Below are 20,676 nucleotides of genomic sequence, written 5' to 3'. Positions count from 1 at the left end.
CACACTCCACCAGTGAGTGCTATAGAAATGTTTGCCGATGAGAATTACTAGAGGAACCCCAGGACAGAGAATTTAAAAGAGCAATCATAAATGCCATCAAAGAATTAAGAGTTTAAAGAAGACACAAATAGCTCAATGAACTTTAAAAGAATAAACACCTGAATGATACCCAAGAAAAGACAAACATACTGTCAAATAAAGAAATGATGGTATACCTCGGTGATATGTAGAGCATTTTAAAAAATATTTGTGCCTAACTGTGAGGTTCCAGTTGCCTCAATAGGACTGCCCTACAAAAGCTTTCCTCTATGGAAAGAGCTTTCCTCACGTCTATCATAAGGCCACATGTGAAAGAAGAGAGAAAACAGAAGTATTAAAATCAAATGTAAAATAAAATATTATCAAGTATCTTTATGTGCTAACATGGAATTAAGATAGCATTTTGATAGATAAAGTTAAAAAAATACATGGAAACAGAAGGTATGTATTGGAAATGACAGAAACAATCCAGGATTTGCACATGGAATTCAATAAAGAGAAACACTGAAGAGCACTCAAGCTGAAATAAAGATGGAACTGGAAAGCCCCAAACCCAGTTCTAAACTCAAGGGAAATTTTTTCAGGTAGAATGAATCAAGCACAACACAGACTATCAGGATTCTAAGACACAGCAGAGACCGTACATGAAGGAAGCAAAGAACGTGAAAAACAATTACAATACAGGAAGTCAGTCTGTAACACCATCAAAAGACCAAACCTTCTAATCACGAGGAGGAAGAAGCACAGGTCAGTGGCATAGACAGACTTTACATAAAATCCAAGAAAACGTCCCCCAATCTGAGGATACAAGCACACAGAACACTAAACAGACAAGACCGAAAAAGAAACGTCTCATGGTATTTCAAAGACACGATAAAGACAAAGAGTCCTGAAAGCTTCAAGGAAAAACACACCACAGACAGATGAGAACTGCAGCTGATTTCTCAATGGAAACTTTGAAAGCCAGAAGAGCTTAGAGCAGCGCATCCTAATTCTAAACCCAGACTGCTAACCTAGACTGACAGACCCAGCAAAACTATCTCCCATGACTGAAGGAGAAAGAAAAACCTTCCATAATACAAACAGCCTACAATAAAATGGTATCAGCAGAGCAAACCTAAAGAAAATACAGGAAGCAATAGCTGAAAAGAAGAATAGGCATTGCCAAAGATACTTAAAAAAGAAAAAAATGAAGCTGTAATTACCGAAACAAAAGGTACCACTGAGAACACAAGCGCCACTGAAAGTCAACAACACAATTACTGAATTCAACACACACCTTTGATGATAACTGTAAGTAATAATAGCTTCAACTCTCCAATCAAAAGATAAGGGTTGGCTGAATGGACTAAGGAACAAAAACCCATCTGTTGTCTACAATAAACAATCTTACCTTTAAAGAGTCAACACCGCATTCACCTCAGAGTGAAAAGATGGACAAAATACTCCAATCAAGCAAGGAAGGACAAGGAGGCAAGCAGGGTCAATACCCTAATAAGTGACAATAGACTTCAAACTAAAGCTAATCATAAGTAATAAAGGACACTTGATTCTAACTAAGGAAACAATCAACAAAAAGGTATACTATCCTAAAGATACAGGCACCAAACTCTGGTGGCCCCAACTTCATAAAAAGTGTCCTACTGGAATGAAAGGCAAAGATTAACATCAACTCATCAATAGTAGGTGATTTCAGTAACCCCCTTTCTCCAATGCACAGGTCATCTGGACAAAAAACTAGCAGAGAAACATCAAAATTAAATGGCATCACATATCAAATGGACTTACCAGTTATCTACAGAATATTCCACCCAAACACCAAAGAATACACGTTCTACTCAGCACATGGAAGCATCTCTAAACTAAATCAAATCATAAAACAAAAAAACAAGTCTTAAAAAATTCAGAAAAGCTAGAATGTCTCTGTGTACCTTATCTGACCATAATGGAATAAAACTTCAAAGTACACAAACTCAGGAGTACTGTGATTAATCTAATATTTGACGAAGATGCCAAAAACATACACTGCAGAAAAGACAGTGTCTGCAATCAATGGTGCTGGGAACATTGGATGTCCGTGTGCAGAAGGATGAAATTAGACCCATACCTATCACCTTGCACAAAAAGGAATCACAGGAATCAAAGATCTAAATGTGAAACACTGAAACTTTTAGAAGAAAACAGGTAGCACCCTACAAGACATAGGTATAGGAAAGAATTTCCTAAAGAGGATCCCATTTGCCCAGGAATTCAAGCCAACAATTGCAACGGGGACCCCATAAAACTAAAAGGCTTCTTCAACACAGCTAAAAAAAAAAAAAAAATCAAATAAACAGGAAGCCCACAAACTGGAACAGAATCTTTGCCTGATATATCTATACATAGATAGATGGATACACATACATACATATATATATAATGACAGATGATTAATATTCAGAATATATTAGGAATTCAAAATATAAGGAGTCAAAAACAATCCAAATGACCCATTTAAAAAAAATGGTTTTGAGATAAGACCTGAACAGTTTTCAAAAAGGAAATAAAACTGAGTAAGAAATACACTGGCCAGGCCATGGTGGCACATGCCTTTAATCCCAGCACTCAGGAGGCAGAGAGGCAAGCAGATTTCTCTGAGTTCAGGGCCAGCATGGTCTATATAGCAAGTTCCAGGACAATCAAGACTACATAAAGAGACCCTGTCTCAAAAAACAAACAAACAAACAAAAAAGAAATACCTTAAAAAACTGTTCATCAGTACTAGCAACGAGGGAAATGCAAATCAAAACAATTCTGAGAATTCATCTTACCCCAGTCAGAATGGCAAACATCAACAGAACAAACACTGGAGAGGATATGGGGGAAGTGAACCCTCATCCACTTTGGAGTAATTGCAAATTCGTTCAGCCACTCTGGAAGTCAGAGTAGAGAATCTTCAAAACTCTAAAGATAGATGCATCATATGATCGTGTGTGTGTGTGTGTGTGTGTGTGTGTGTGTGTGTGTGTGTGTGTGTATCCGTCCGTCCGTCCTTCCTCCTCGGTGTATGCCCAAAGGATTCGCTCAAAACCCCACTCCACAGATACTTGCTCAGCCAGGTTCACTACCACTTTATTCACAATAACTAGGAAATGGAAACAACCTACATGTCCTTCAGCTGATAGGTACATATACATGATGGAGTACTACTGAGCTGTAAGGAAAAATGAAACCATGGAATTTGCAGGTAAATGGGTGGAACCATCATGGAATAGATCATATTGAGTATGATAACACAGAACTAGAAAGACAAATATTACAATTTCTTTCTCATCTGTGGATCCTAGCACCAAATCTTCAGATGTGAGGATATAACTTGGAGTAATTACATACACAGGAACGTAAAAAGGGATCATGGCAGGGACAGAGAAGCAACAGAGAAGGGAATAGCAAGGTGCAAGGAAAAACAGAGGACATTTAATTAGGGAGGAAGAAGAAGGGAGCTATAAATACAGAAGGAGGGAGAAAGGTTAAAAAACAACAGTGATGTCTGAAAAGGTCCTAGGGAATCATAGTATATATTCACCAGAAATTACATATAATACATAAATCTATGTATGCACACATAGTTCAAATGAAATCTCCCATCTGAGATGCCAATGCTTACCCCAAAGAGCCATAGACCATCTAAGGAAAATCCTAACACCAGGCACAAGAAGCTCCCTGTGCCAGTCAAGTGTTGCCCAAACCAATTCTAGAACATTATAGGCTATTGCTGTTGCCTTTGGTTGTCAGAGGTAGGGTTTCTCTATTGTTGAAGACACTGTGCATTTGGACGTAGGACCCAGAGGATCTGAAATGGATCTAACTGGAAAGCCTCCTCCCTTGAAGATTTAGTTTTCATAATACCAAACGGTGCCATAAAAGCTTCCCAGAGAGGGAAACAACCACAGTCCTTATCGGACCATGACAACCAGCATGGCACAATGTCCCTAAGGGTACAGTATTAGCATGCATACCTTAGCAGTAACCATCAGCTCTCTAACTTAACTTAAGGCTCACAACAAGATGGAAATCATGTATGGAACTAGAATCCTAGCCAACTACCCAGGGCTAGCAAAGTTGTCCATCTTAGAGAACCTACAACAACCCCTTTACTAGACCAGCGTACTTCCTAACTGCATTCTAAAAGCTTATCCTTATATCCACACGTAAGCATCCATCTTCTCTCTCATTAAAGAAACATCTTGCAACAGATGGAGGCCATTATAGAAAACCACAACCATTCAAAATGCAGACAAGTGACCCTGTGCTACCCAGGCCCAACGGATACAATTCCTGCCCCAAAGGTTCATGGATCACAGCAGAAGAGCAGGTGGGAATGCTGTACACGCTAAAGGAACAGGAAGTCTGCTGTGAGACTGAATCTCTTAGAAATACCAAAGAAGCTGCACCTATGAAGTCTCATCAACATGGCTACTTAAACATGATCCAAGGGGGAAAGCTCATGAGGCCTCAACCCTAGAAAAGAACTATAAACGACTAAAGAAAACAGAAAAGGAGAAACAGTATTTATTCTCCAGAGAAGAGCCCCAGATTGGCTGGTTATCCTCTACAAAGTGGTCAGCCCTGAAATCACACACGTAATAACACTGACACTATATGAACTGAGCAGGTTGTATTTATTTATTTAGAGATGTATGTAGATCCATACATGGCAACAATAATTAAAAATAGGCTATAAGTTTGAGAGAGAGCAAGGGGGTCCATGGGAAGGACTAGAGGAAGAAAGGGAAGGCAAAAAAAAGGAACTTTAATTTTAAAAATGTTAACCCACAAAAATCAAAATTACTTGAATTCCCATTCAAGATAAATGAAAAGAAATTCATACTTTTTGGATTCTTTATATCAAACTGCAGAAACAAGAAATGGAAAATCTTAAGAGGAAGCAAACGAAACAAAACTTGAAAAGCACAATGCTTAGATGGATTTCTCAACGGTGACGACAGCCAGAAAACAGAACAATGACCGCTGGGATGGGCAGAACAAAGAAAACAAGACATAGCAGATCTATGAACCTAGCTTTCTGTTTCCTGAGACAGGAAACACGGTCCTCCCTAGCGAAGCAGAACTAGATACGAGAGTGCACACTGAGGCTGAGGCCTGTCAGGAAACTGAAGGCGGGAAGGAGGAGCAAACACAGGGGACTTCAGTACTCCCCTGGCCGTCACTGTCATCTCTGCCAGGACTGGGGTGGCCCTTCTTCCCTTGGATTTAACGCCTGTCTGCTCCTCACTCTGGGCTGCATTCACGTGTCCATTCCAAGCAGTTTCTTTTAGATTCATGTCCTCATCTAGAAACTCTACGTCAAAATTATCCAGAGATTACCATAGACTGCTCTCACTCGGCTCTTGCCTATCTCTTTCTTATCATCAATGGTACGGATTTCCACTTTATCCCTAGGATGAGAAGCACTTAGCCCCCACACAGCCCTGTGTGGATTACTGTTTGAACACAGCTCTCCTTTGCTCCTTTTCCATTCTAGAATCCATACTCAGAAGGCAGGAGCCAAGTGAAATTACCCAAATTCATGTCTGAGTCAAACCTTTACTAGCTGTGATATTGGGGAGCATAGTTAAGCTTTCTGCTTCAGTTTCCTTACACACAAAAACCGTTACATCTGAAATGGTGCTATTTCAACAATTATGGCGAAAAGGAAATACATGTGGAGAAGTACTCTGTATAACTGGACTCATACAAGCTTTCAATGTATGTTAAACCTAAGCTGGTTTTTTCCAAGGTATACAGAATATAAACCATGAAAGCTACGTATTTTAGAAATCGTTAGTTCTTAGGATAATGACTTAACCCAGATAATGACGAGCACAGGAGGCACATACTTGACTAAATCTATCCTGTTATTGATGGCAGCCCAGTGCAGAAGCGTGACATTCTCTTTGTCTGGTTGCCGAACGTCGTAGCCTGCTTCCACCAGCTCTCGGCATCGTTCGTATATTCCGTATCTAAAAAAGAGAACGAGAAATGCTACAACTCCTTAAACACTGAGAGCTGAGCTCGGTGTTTTCAGAAGCAATGCATTTCTGGAGACAGGACAGTCCAGGTTGGCCTTCGACACACAGCGACCCCTTGCCTCAGCTCCCACATTGCTAGAATTACACGTGGGTGACATCACACTTGGTTGGCTTAGTGCTTCATTTTCATACTTAGAATTATTTTTTTTAAGATTTATTTATTTATTATGTATACAGTGTTTTGCCTGCATGCCAGATCTCATTACAGATGGCTGTGAGCCACCATGTGGTTGCTGGGAATTGAATTCAGGACCTCTGGAAGGGCAGTCAGTGCTCTTAACCACTGAGCCATCTCTCCAGCCCCCCATACTTAGAATTAAAACTATTTTCCAACATATAACATTACTTTGAAATTATTACTATTTCAACATCTTTCACTAACTAACTCTTTTTTTTTTTTGCAATTTGAAAATATTTCATTTCTAACAATGTAAAATTTCATGAGGTTCAAGATAAAAAAAAAATCAGAAAAAAAAAACATGAATCAGCTCATTTCTTTATATCATAACCTCATGTTTCTCCCCTGTCTACAGATAGGAACACCTGTTGTATTTCAACTTCCATGTGATTTGAATTATAATATTCTTAGATTCATCACTTTCTTGTCCAGTCTCAAAGACCAATATAACCTGATATTGGGAAGGTCAGATTTTGAACACTCTTGTGATATCCCCCTTTGTATAATAAATATATATATGCATATATAACATTGACTGCACTGTATCTGTGTACCTGGATGAGAGGTAGGGAATATGGGATGGACTCTTATGTTTTTACCTGAGAGGTACTTTTAAAGTTGGAAATGTTTTCTAGTTCACACTGACTATTCTTAAGGTACAATAACAAACTTCCACAAAACTGCAAGTAGCAAAAGTGAACAGCTCGTGGGAATTACGATTTACCTGAGATACTGACATTCTCCCCAAGGCAACAGAATACCATATCTCATCATCACACTTCACTTCAAACCAATGTCAAGGAAGAAACCCACCACAACAAAACCTTACTGTGTAGCCTTGACTATGTCCCATGTGCTATAGTCATCAATGTGAGTCTTTCGCCCAAGAGGTTCACCGTATCCATGGTTATAATGGCTCTGTGGTTTGATTTCCTGTCAAAGACAAAAAGCACATAAGCAAGAAATGAAAAACTGCAGAAAATATTTTCATATTTATAGCTTTATGTTATTTGACAAATATTCATTATTGAAATAATTATGTTTAACTTACTCAACCATCCATAGTCTAAAGAAAAAGCATGGTCAAATAAATCTTCCCTGTGGTGATATATTGTTTCTCCCAAAATACTGTGTACTCTAATAAAGTTTATCTGAGGATCAGAGGAAAAAGCCAGCCACTAAAGTAAACATAGAGGTCAGGCAATGGTAGCTCAGGCCTTTAATCCTATCACTCGGGAGGCAGAGATCCATCTGGATCTCTGTGAGTACAAGGCCACACTGGGAACAGAGCCAGGCATAGAGGCACATGCCTTAAATTCCAACACTAACTAACCATAAAGGTCTGGAGGTCTGTACAGACAGATAGGAAGTGATGTAGCTGGGCAGAGCAAATTCCAAGGTAGCTAGAGCTACATAGTGAGTCTGAGGCCAGCCTGGTCTACATAGTCAGTTCTAGGACAGCCAAGAATACATAGAAGGTCTCAAAATGAATGAATGAATGAATAAGTGAATGAATGAATGAAAAAATAAGTTTTTCTACTGTATTATTTTTGAGAATTTCCTATTAACATACTTTCGAGTAGGAGGACTTTATTCTGCTGGAGTCCTGAGATTCATTTAACATGTCTGAACTAGACTTCTATATGCAAGATTAGATATTACCCATTTTCTTACTTAGAGATGTCTGTCCCATTTCTAGAATTGCTGATTTATGGCTTCAATGTATTTCTGACATACGATTAATAGTCACATACCCTGACATTAATCCATGCACCTGGTTTTTGACAAAGGAGCCAAAACTATACAATGGAACAAAGAAAGTATCTTCAACAAATGGTGCTGGCATAACTGGATGTCATTATGTAAAAGATTACAAATAGATCCATATCTGTCACCATGCACAAAACTCAAGTCCAAGTGGATCAAAGACCTAAACATAAATCCAGTTACACTAAACTTAATAGAAAAGAAAATAGGAAGCACTCTTGAACACTTGAAATTGGCACCGGAGACCATTTCCTAAATAAAACACCAACAGCACAGACCCTGAGCACAACCATTAATAAATGGGACCTCTCGAAACTGAGAAGCTTTTGCAGGGCAAAAGACACAGTCAATAAGACAAAAAGACAGCCAACAGATTGGGAAAAGATCTTCACCAACCCCACATCTGACAGAGGATTGATCTCCACAATATATAAAGAACTCAAGAAACTAGACATCAAAGTACTGAACAGTCCAATTAAAAAATGGGCTAAAGAGCTAAACAGAGAATTCACAAAACAAGAACTACAAATGGCTGAAAGACATTTAAAGAAATGCTCAACATCCTTAATCATCAGAGAAATGCAAATCAAAACGACTCTGAGATACCACCTTACACATGATAGAATGGCTACGATCAAAAACACCAATGACAGCCAATGTTGGAGAGGATGTGGAGCAAAGGGAACACTCCTCCACTGTTGGTGGGAATGTAAACTTGTACAACCACTGTGGAAATCAGTATGGCGGTTTCTCAGAAAATTAGGAATGGAACTACCTCAAGACCCAGCCATCCCACTCTTGGGCATATACCCAAGGAATGCTGATTCATACCATAAAGATACATGCTCAGCTATGTTCATAGCAGCACTATTTGTAATGGCCAGAACCTGGAAACAACCTAGATGCCCATCAACTGAAGAATGGATGAAAAAAATGTGGTACATATACACAATGGAGTACTACTCAGCAGAGAAAAACAATGAAAGCATGAAATTTGCAGGCAAATGGATGGAACTAGAAAAAATCATCCTGAGTGAGGTAACCCAAACCCAGAAAGACAGTTACGGTATGTACTCACTCATAGGTGGATTCTAGATATAAAATAAAGAACAATCAGACCACAACCCATAGAACCATAGAGGCTATATATATAGCATGGAGGCCCCTAGGACGACTGTGGCATATAATAAATTTCAGTTTTACTCAATTATTGAAAAAAAAATATCCAAATGAATGGAAACACATGAACTATGAACCAAAGGCTGAGGGGCCCCAGCTGGATCAGGCCCTCTGAATAGGTGAGACAGTTGATTGGCTTGATCAGTTTGGGAGGCATCTAGGCAGTGTGACCAAGTCCTGTGCTCATTGCATGAGTTGGCTGTTTGAAACCTGTGGCTTATGCAGGGACACTTGGCTCAGTCTGGGAGGAAGGGACTGGACCTCCCTGGACTGAGTCTACCAGGTTGATCGCAGTCCTGGGGGGGGGGGGGAGGATTTGCTCTGGAGGTGGTGGGAATGGGGGTGAGATGGGGGGAGGGGGAGGGGGGTGGGAGGAGGGAGAATAGGGGAACCCATGGCTGATATGTAGAACTGAATGGTATTGTAAAAGAAAATACATATATATAAAAAAAAAACCTTAAAAATAAATAAATAAATAAAAATAGTCGCATACATTAATCTTCTCCTTGGGCTTCTCTGGTCTCAATTTTTATCTTTAAATACAACTATAATCATTAATGCCATTTACCAAATATTCCCCCTTGTCTTCTCAGGTACATAGTAAGACTGTACACCCTTGGCCATTTGAAAGAAATCTGTGTAAGTGATAGGTTTTATTTTTAACTGAGTATCAACAAAGAATATACGCCTCACTCTCACTTCCTGTGTCACAGATACCGGCAATCCTTTTCAAGAGTCAAAACAGTCATGCTATTCCAAAAGCAGCCACTGCTTACCCCATAACGTATGTGCTGCATGAACCGGCAGCATTGAAGCTGTTAACGTTTTAGGGTTGAGACTGCAGGAAACCTACTTCACCCTAACTAATATAATCATGAGAGCTATTTCTTTTGGGAAGTACTATACAGATGGATCTCTATAAATCTAAATTATATTTTAGAGATGGTTGTAACCACAATATGGTTTTACTAATTTATGCTCACAAATATCTTATGTATGTGGCTATACATAAGACATCATTTTAGAATATCTCTGAATAGTCTAAAGTACAATCCAATTTCCTAAAAATAAGTGGTATTGTCTTCTCCTTTTCATGCCCATAGCATTGGCAAAATCAAGTCACTTAACATTGAACGTTATATAAGACTAACTGATTCTTGCCAATGACTGTGTGGAGTTGGAATGCACAAGTCCAGAGACAAATTATCTTAGAGTAGCTTAGCTTCCTAAATGACTCCTTACAGTCTAACTGTACATGAGCTAACGCCTTTTAACTATAAGGTAAACACTTCTGGATTGTCCAAATAGAACCCTAGTTTCTTTCCATCAATCCTCAAACTAAGAATGACCTTAGACAGCAGCCGAGGTCTATGAGAAAGACATCCCTGCTTTGCTGAACCCATTTTCTTGACCCTTCCATTAATGTACTGAAAAGGTGTCTGGAGTTAAAACTCTCTGTTCTATTCCTAGAAAACCTTGAAGCTTGTTACAACTTTAGAACATGGTACCTGGGGTAATCTAAATCTGTGTTTCGAGGGCATACTTAGATCTAAAACAATTTCTTACTCCTTTTCGGGTGAGAGCAGTGTTTTGGCTTTTCACTTGAGAACAAGTATCAGTTTTGTCTTCCAACTCAAGATTCTGAACAGCATCCTTTTACTACATCTCAGTGGATGGAAATGATCTTGGAAATCCCTTTTCCTCCTTCTTGACCAACAGCACATACCAGCATACTAACTCAAGTCCTCAACGTATTTCCAGTGAGTTCCAAAATACTGAGTCAGATACAAAATGATTCTGAAAGATTCTGAGGAACTGTAATTATAAGATGTCTTTTCTTGTAAAACCTAAGAGTTTCATACATGCATACCTTGTTATTTAAACTCAATTACCAAAATGTAATTTGAGTGGTGCAGAAACAGGGTTAAAAATTCTAAGCATTATGAATAATTTCTTAGAAGAATGTAAAACTCACATCTTTGAGAATAAACAAAGGCATTACGAATCTAGTTCAATATGCACCAGAGTTCAATTAGCAAGGCTTACGCAAGAAATAACAAGATTAGATACACATTAATCCTCCCAACTAAGGCAAAAGCATCTCCTGATTCTGACACCAGATAGTCCTTTCCTGCCTGTCCTGTGGAGGAGGAACCTAGTGGTGTCCCGTCTCTGTTGAGCAAATACTCTTCACTGAGCCTCACTCCTAGGTTTCCTTGTTTGCTAAAGGCATTTATTTCTGCCTACTAAAATGTCCTAGCTCGAGAGCTCATCAACTTTGACTCTTGATCCAAAGCTCAAGAATGCTTTTCGCTAACCAAATCCTCCCTGGCCCCTCTCTCTGTATCCCCCTTAAAACACTCTCTCCCTCTGTCCAGACTGCTGCCCCTATTTCTCTCTTCAAACGTTTATGCCTGGGTCTATCAAGTAAGTGAGACTATTTTAGCAATCACACAAATCCTCCATGAACCTGTCCCAGCTTATGTTTTCAACTTGTATCTACTGCTCTCCTTCTCCTGTGCATCTGCAAGCTGCGCACTTTAAAACCGCGCTGTCCCAGCCTGGGCTACCAAGTGAGCTCCAGGAAAGGCGCAAAGCTACACAGAGAAACCCTGTCTCGAAAAAACAAACAAAAAAAAAAAAAAAAAAAAAAAAAACCGCGCTGTCTTCTGTCTCAGCTCCTGTTAGTCATCCTACTTGGAAGCAGTACTGGGTTTTCACAGTTCAAGTCCACTTACCCCTTCCTCTTGTCTCCCTCGGGCATCTAGATAGCTACCCTATTACCTGAACTCCCGTCAGTCACTATGAAAGCGACTCAGTAAGCATTGTGGGAAGGGATTATGTTAGTTTATCACTGCTGTAACAAACCCAGTGACTTAAAGCAACGTGAATGTGAATGTATGATTTTAGGCTTCTGGGTCAGAAACCCCAAGTCACTGTTCTTGCTTGCTAAAAGCAAAAACAACTCCCCATCACAGATCCTTCAGAAGTAAGAGTTGTTGGTTCCAAGAGTTAGGTCCCACTATCTTGGGGGAGGGGGCGGTACTTGGCCACCAGAGGATAAACAAGACTGGAGAAGAGACAAAGTCCAAGCTGCGGAGTCGGCACTGTGTGCTGTTGTCTCTCAACTCCTGAATACCTGTGGAGCTATTCGAGTACACCTTTCTCAGCTGGGACATCTTCAGAGTCCTGAGGTCAACTCAGCAGGGCTGACAGAACACTGAGACACCGTGTCACTCTGCAGCCCAGCCTGGCTTCACACACGGGAACCACCTTCAGCTCCGTGTTCCCACCTGCTGGTGCTACGACGGGTGGGAGCCACCATGTCCAGTTGACGACGTATCAACCTTGACTCTGGTCCTTGTTTGGTCGCACAGCCCAATTTTAGCAGGAATCCTATTAGCTCAGTTGAGAGAACCTCTTTAAATCCTTCCAGGAATCTTTCCTCACATTACACTCTCTCTACTGGACAGGCTGGTGGTGATGAAAAGTTGCGGGGTAGACCACAGTTACTTCCAGCAAGTCCAACCTCTCGTCAGGTCCTGTGCTCAGCACTGTGCTCCAAAAGCCAAGCAGAGAGGAGAGAAACGGTGTCCCAAGCACCCTATTCTCCACAGGTGGAGCAGAAGCTTTGATCTCTCACACCGGAAGCGAACCTCCCTTCCTGACATTTACCAGGACTGATACAAACAGCTCTCCTTCACTCAACTGTAAACAGTATTTCATTACGTCAGTAAACCACACAAAAACGCTGCCCTACTGGGTACAACTGCTTATTCTTGTTGATGCTGTCCTGGTTATATTTTTATCAAATTAGGAAAACACTTACGTACAGATAAAATGATTCAGTTTCTTAAACTTCATCATTAAATTGTATTCCAAGATAGTAGTGCCAATTTATACTCTTCACTAACAATGCAAATGTTTTCTTTCCACTATACTTAAGATTTATCAGACTTCTTCTTCATTTGGGGAGACCTAGGAAACAGCAAAATTTACCATTTTGGTTTCTCTTTCCCTGCAGGCAAATGAAGAAAGCTTCTGCAGAAACATCAAGCTGCACAGAGAGAGGCCTTGGGACTCAGCACACAGAGGTCGGATTCTCCCGACAAAGGGACGTGTCCTTGACTAGAGACGGCGTAAGAGAGACAGACGGAAGGGAATTACAGACAAAGAATGCCTACAACTCTTTCAGGGAAGTGTTGTCACAAATGAGAGCAGAAGTCAGACCAGAGATGAGATCTAAGGAAAAGAACAGGGTTCGGCTGAGTTTCAAAACTGGGAATTGTTTTCACTAGTAGAAATGCTGTGGTGAAGCCAAGAACTAAAGCTACACAAGAGAAAAGAATGAATGAGGGACAAGTCAGGGTGGCCAGACACAGGCGGTAGTTCATGTTAAATACGAATGAAAGAACTCAAAGCCTGGATAAACGGACACACATACCACATTTCTCAACTAGAATACCCATCATAAAGATGCCCATTCTCAAGATTTCAGGGAGAAAGTGCGCGGGAGCGGGGCGGGGGAGCGCATGTGCGCAGGCGCGGTCGTGGGGCGGGCTGCGAGCAGAATCTCGGCGATCCTCAGTCCCTGACGCATCCTCCTGCCTGTCGTCATGGCCGCCTACAAGCTAGTGCTGATCCTGGAGAACCATTTCAGCGGCTGGTCTGAGCCCGGTGGGCCACAAGGAGGCGAAGCACGGCGGACAGGCGTTGCAAGATGCTATGAATTTAACATCTGCTTCACCTCCGTGCAGAAGAGAGCCATCCGGATGCCATTGACCAGATGTGGCTGCCAGAAGTCAGGACTTGGCGCCTCAATGAGCGACACTAGGGGGTCTGACTGGTCTCAATAAAGCAGAAACTGCTGCTAAGCATGGTGAGGCACAGGTAAGATCTGGAGGCGATCTTATGATGTCCCATCACCTCCAATGGAGCCTGATCATCCCTTCTACAGCAACATCAGCAAGGATCGCAGGTACGCAGACCTCACTGAGGACCAGCTGCCCTCCTGTGAGAGCCTGAAGGACACTATTGCCAGGGCACTGCCCTTCTGGAATGAAGAAATTGTCTCCCAGAACAAGGAGGGGAAAAGAGTCCTGATTGCAGCCCATGGCAACAGCCTTCGGGGCATCGTCAAGCATCTGGAGGGTCTCAGAAGAGGCCATCATGGAGCTGAACCTGCCAACTGGCATCCCCATTGTTTATGAATTGGACAAGAACTTGAAGCCTGTCAAACCCATGCAGTTCCTGGGAGATGAAGAGACAGTGCGGAAAGCCATGGAAGCTGTGGCCGCTCAGGGGGGGGTCAAGAAGTGAAGGCCAGCAGGCCGACTCCTACCCCAGTACCCTCCCCCCTGCCTGTTGATGCCTCCGGCACCCTTCCCCAACACCCGTCACGCTGACTACATCTGTAGGATCTTGACTTTAGGTTGTAGCTGCAGACGAGAACCTGCAGCTCCCATTTTCATTTTAGTATTTTATCCCCTGCACCCACTCCCTTCATAGAATCTAGTCAGAATAAGACCTCTGGGGTGCAGGTTCCTGGTCCACATCCAGGAACCGCTCCCCTTACCAGGAGAGTTGAGAGGTAGTCATTACAGTTTTTCCTAGTCCTTTGTTTACTAAGGGTCTGCTTTGGGAAGAGGTCTGAGAGGAACCATGCTGGGGTGTGACCAATGAGAAGCTGCAGCCTAATTTTGTCCCTGGAGCCTGTCCTTGTTAGGTAACTGGGGGCTGTAGTCATTCCAGTGGAGGGGAAAGTAACTTGCATGGTGACTTTTTTTTTTTTTTTCGAGACAGGGTTTCTCTGTGTAGCTTTTTGCATCTTTCCTGGTAGCCCAGGCTGGCCTCGAACTCACAGGGATCCGCCTGGCTCTGCCTCCCGAGTGCTGGGATTAAAGGCGGGCACCACCACCGCCCGGCGCATGGTGACTTAAAAGGCACTACCTTCTTCTCTGACTAAAGGAGCTGCTGGCCCCAGAAGGTTGGGATCAATCCTGTCAAGTCTATGTGTTACATCCATTTTTACAAAAAAAAAAAGAGAGTACATATATATTTATCAGCACACAAAAGCCCCTCTGAGGTTTCTAGTGGTGATTGAAACAGTCCCATGTGGTCACCAGAAAATAAGCCATTCCTCATAGCAAATGGGATAAATTCCTTGTCCTCAAGGAGCAGGAGTGCCTCTTGCTGTGTTTTAGGATTCCTCTGCCTTGTCTTGTAGAGGTGAAGTGCCCCTTGATCATGTTCAGGTTTTTGTATTTCACAGTCTGAATCATATTCTAGCTGCTTGACCCTATCATGTGGGTTCAGAACTCATTTGGGCATAAATACTAAATCTCTTTCCAGATCAGGATAATAAAAGAGTGATGTGCAATTAAAGAAAAAAAAAGATGCCCATTCTCCCCAAGTTTATAATACAAGTTGAATGCAGTTTCCATCAAGATTCTCCCAAGAGTCTTTGTGGCTACAGACAGGTTATTTATATGAGAAGATGGCTGTTACTTTTCTAAAAGTCATTTTTAAGAACAATCACGTAGCAAAAGTTATCAACACTGTACAGTGCTGGCTTAGTTTTAGACACAGAGACCAAAGAAACACAACAACAACAACAACAACAACAAACCCAGAAATTAAAACCCACACATATGCACAACTATGTTTTTAACAATATAAAAACAATTCAATGGAGGATAGAATTGGCTGAAATAAATGGGCATCCACAGGCAAAAATTAAGATAATTAAGATAAACATTAAGATAAAAAAAGCCAATTTTTACAACTCAAATTATATAAAATTAACTCAAAACTTACTAGAAAACTAAATGTTAAAAAATATAGACTAAAAAAAGGCAGTGAGAAAAAGTTAAAGATATATCAGGAGAAAGCATACCTGTCAACAGTTTAATATCGCCCTTTGTTTTCTAGCCGCCAAAACTGGGGAGGAGGCTCTGTGCTTAAGCCTTCTAGTCTGTTATAGCAGCAGCCCCAAAAACTAGTACAGACAAGAGACACTTCACCAAAGATACAGGAGTGAAAATATACAAGAGAAGGGATATTGAATAACATTGTTTAATATTTATCATCATTTAATAAATCACCACTTAATATACTAATTTAACATCATAAGCCATTGCCTGTGTGCCACTGCCCACACTCAGGAAATGGCTAACAGGCAATGGCTTTATCATCATAAATATTAGGATGGGCTAACTGTCCAAGGGTGTGGTTGCCCATCACACCAGTCCCATGATCAGCACTCAGGGTGTTGAAGGAGGAGCACCACAAGTTCCTGGCCACCGGGGCTAGCTACAAAGGAAGATGCTGTCCGGGGTGGTTTGAAAGAAAATGGCCCTGACAGGGAGTGTGCCTATTAGGAGGTGTGGCCTTGTTGGAGGAAATGCGTTACTGTGGGGGTGGGCTTTGAGGTTGCCTACACTCAAGCCACACCAGTGACCCAGTTCACTTCCTGTTACCTGCGGATTCAGATGGAGAACTCTCAGCTCCTCTTCCAGCACACGTCTGCCTGCATGCCACCATATCCTGCCATGATGATAATGGACCAAACCTCTCAAACTGTAAGCCACCCCAATTATAAGAGTTGTCATGGCTGAGTGGTGGTGGCACACGCCTTTAATCCCAGCACTCAGGGAAGCAGAGAGAGACAGACGCAGACAGATCTCTGCGAGTTCAAGCCAACTTGGTCTACAGAGTGAGTTCCAGGACAGCCAGAGCTACACAGAGAAACCCTGTCTTGAAAAACAAAAAAAAAAGGGGGGGGGGCGTGGTCACAGTGTCTCTTCACAGCAATAGCAATCCTAGGGAAGACACTGTGTAAAAGAAAGATGGCGATCAGGCTGAGAGCTGGCTCAGCAGATGAAGTGACTGCTTCTGTAAAGCCACATGTGTATGGTGACCTGCCTTCAACCCCAGCCCTGGGGAAGCAGGGGCAGCTTCTCCAGCAAGCTAGCCAGCTCAGCTAGCTGACGGTGAGCTCCAGGCTCAGCAAGAGACCATCTCAATGTACAAGGTGGAGGACAATCAAGACAGACACCCACGTGCACGCGCACGAACAGACAAGGGCATGCACACCCATACAAAAACCACATACATGGAAAAAAAGAAAAGAGAAGGAGAAAAGAAAGTCATAATTTAATAGACTTGCTGCCTGAACATCTATTTTTAGGCTCGACATAAAATACCTGAAACCAAGTCTTCCCTTGTCATCTTGGCCTAGTTAAAACCTTCCCCATTTGAGTGACTGTAGAGAGCAAGTCTGTTCCTTATCCCCTAACCCCGAATCTAACAAACCCACAGCTGTCACCCATGACAAACCTAACAGGCAGTTATCAGTACCCGTGTAAACAAGCTCCTCATCCATGTGTTTGCTTTAGAATACTCCTGAATGGGGCCAGTAGATGGCCTGGTATATACAGGTGCCTGCTGGGTAATCCTGGGAACTGGAATTCAGTCCCTGGAACCTGCACAGGGCTGAGGAGACTCGGCTCTGCTAAGTTGTCCTCTGAACGAACACACGTGCGGCGACACATGTACCCACACACATCATGCACATACGTGCAATCATTTTAAAATTCTTATCTAAATCCACACCTTCGCCCTTCCCCAGAATGAGGTGAACACTGTCACATTCATGATCCTGAATAAAGACATCCAAAGTGCCTCCTCTCTTTCCCTACTTCCAACTCACCCCTTTAGCCCCTCATACTTACTACAAATGTTTTCTGGTTCATGCACTCCTATCTCGGCTAGCATATACCTGACCCTAAATCCACACCCCTGTATCCCTGTGAGGGCTCTCCTACAGAGAGGGAACTTAATCACAAAAATAATCCTAAAATCAGATTGGAAAGAAGCCACAACAATGAAATAATAAAACATCATCATCAACTACAGTGAGGATGCAGAGAGCCTATGATTCATACACTGCTGATGGGATGTAAAGTGCATAGTCACTATGGAAACAGCTTGATTTCCTAAGAAGTTAATGTACAACTACCATGTGATCTAGTAACTGCATTCATGGGCATTTCCCCAGATATCAAAACTTTGTGTTTGTTTACACAAATATCTGTACACAACTATTTAAAGCCACCTTCTTTATAGTCACTAAGAACCAAAAACAACCAGGTAATTTACAATGTATGTATAAAATGGTATGTGTAGTCATACTATGGAATAACAATCAGTAACAAAAGGGGATGAACCACAAACCTTTGACAAATCTCCAAGAATTATGGTGAGTAAAAAAAAAAATCCAATCAATCCTCTATGGCTACATACTAAATGATTCCAATCATGTAATACATTGGTGTACATGAGTTTGGAGACTAAAGGTTAACAACGTGCCGTGTCTGCCACAACTGATCTCCATCTTTTTTTATTTTTTATGTATGGTATCATAAGAGGCCAAAAGAGGGCGCCAAACTCCCTGGAACTGGAGTTATATGTAGTTGTGAACCACCCAATGTAGGTGCTGGGAACTGAACTCTGGTCTTCTGGAAGAGCAGTAAATGCTCTTAACCACTGAGCACACTCCAGCCCCTCCACATTCCTTTCTGAAAGAGTCTCTCTCTGACCCTGGAGCTCACCATCTGGCTAGACTGGCTAGCCAGCAAACTCTGGGAATCTTGTTTCTGCTTCCCACGCTCCAAGGTTACACTTGCACACCACTGCTGAGCCCAACTTGTACATGAGTGCTCAGGATTAAACTCAGGTTTTCATCCTCACACACACAGCAAACTTATCAACTAATCATCTCCAGCCCCCAAATGATGTCTCTGAAAGATGTAGAAAATGTAGAAAACCTATAAAGGTGGATGCTGTCCAACAGAATTTGTGCCATTATGAAGACACAGTCCTTCATTCTGAACCGTCAAGCAATAGTTGCTAGCCACATAAAACTATTACACACTTAGGATTTCAGTTTTACGGGTGAAATTTGAATTTTCATTTTATTAATTTACTTTACTTATTTCAAAAAGCCTCATGCCTGGTGGCTACTGCACAGAAAAATACAGGTCTAAACACCACAAAAGTGAGATTATTTTACTCTGAAATAGAACTATGCCCCAAAAGCATTCATAAAAACACTACAAATTTTAAAACATACTACTTATATGTTAACAAGAAAATTATGTAAGTGTGTGCCTGAAATATTTCTATCTGCCCAAAAAATTTCTCAGCATACTCCACAGTAGTGACGGCATTGTCTCTGCAGAGAGGAGCACGTGTCTGCCGGGGACGCTGTTCTACACACCCTCCTATACCAGCTAACATTTTCAACAATGATGTCATTAATCCTAAATGCTTAAAAATGTTGTGGCTTCAATTTTTCATATCTTAAAAATCCATATGCCACCGGACGGTGGTGGCGGTGGTGGTGGTGGTGGTGGTGGTGGACGCCTTTGATCCCAGCACTTGGGAGGCAGAGCCAGGCGGATCTCTGTGAGTTCGAGGCCAGCCTGGTCTGCAGAGTGAGTTCCAGGAAAGGCGCAAAGTTACACAGGGAAACCTTGTCTCGAAAAACCAAAAAATGAAAAGAAAAAAAAATCCCTATGCCCTCCAATAAAACAGAACAAATCATGTTAGCATGACAGATCATTCAGAAAGCTTACATTTATATTCAGTCAGCTGTGCTAGAATGCTAGGCTCTAGGCTGCTCCATTCTCCCCACAATTATGCTCCTTTTCTTAGACTAGACTACATTCAGTCACACACACACACACACACACACACACACACACACACACACACCAAAAGAGGGGCTGGAGATGTAGCTCAGTTGGTAGAGTTCTCCCCTGATATTCAGGAAGCCTAGTTTAAACCCCAGGTAGTGGAGCACCTGCCATCTCAGCATTTTAAAGCAATAGAATCAGAAGTTCAAGGTCATCCTGGATTACATCACAAATTCAAGGCCAGCCTGAACTAAATGAGACTTTGTCTCACATCCACAGAAAAAAGTTAAACAATGGAAAAATTTGAAGTCAAGTTAGTTAACTCTCTAAGTAAACAAGATCCTGCTGCATATCTATACCAACATATCCAAACGTTCCAAAGAATTCAGTGTTTACAATTTAGTCATAATTAGACCTACAAAACACTCAAGAGTGGTGAGTGTTTACAATTTCAGGGAAGGTACATGGACAAAGTCTCAGAGTAAAAAAACGGAAAAAAAAAAAAGCAAGATTCTCATCCCTGTGCACTCCTTTTGAAATGCACAGGAAAACTAACTTCACAGGCTGGAGTGAGAGGTGGCTCAGCAGCTGAGAGCAGCATAGTTCTGACAGAGAACTGCTGCTCCCAGTGTCTCCTGAAGGACAAGTCCAGGAGCTCCTCCTGCTCCAGGATTCTGACACATCTGCATTCATGTACAACCCCCATTGCAGCACGCACACATAATTCTAAAACCTAACTACATCT

General features: G+C 41.7%; 1 protein-coding gene and 1 pseudogene across 3 annotated transcripts in view; one reads left to right on the top strand and one right to left on the bottom strand.

Moving 5' to 3' along the window:
* Zdhhc17 (zinc finger DHHC-type palmitoyltransferase 17) overlaps positions 1-20,676 on the bottom strand; it is a 79,583-nt gene that overhangs the window by 44,402 nt on the left and 14,505 nt on the right. For all 3 annotated transcript variants that reach the window (XM_028873043.2, XM_028873045.1, XM_028873044.1), the window contains exons 2-3: positions 7,118-7,221; positions 5,919-6,041 (exon numbers count right to left, since the gene is read on the bottom strand). In XM_028873043.2, the coding sequence (XP_028728876.1) occupies positions 5,919-6,041; positions 7,118-7,221 (227 nt within the window). The remainder of the gene's footprint in view (positions 1-5,918; positions 6,042-7,117; positions 7,222-20,676) is intronic.
* Positions 13,851-14,822, top strand: LOC114695643 (annotated as a pseudogene).

Source organism: Peromyscus leucopus, chromosome 18, assembly GCF_004664715.2.
Source record: "Peromyscus leucopus breed LL Stock chromosome 18, UCI_PerLeu_2.1, whole genome shotgun sequence".
NCBI classification, from domain to species: Eukaryota; Metazoa; Chordata; class Mammalia; order Rodentia; family Cricetidae; genus Peromyscus; species Peromyscus leucopus.
The sequence above is the reverse complement of the archived record's forward strand: the minus strand, read 5'-3'. Positions and strand labels throughout refer to the sequence as shown.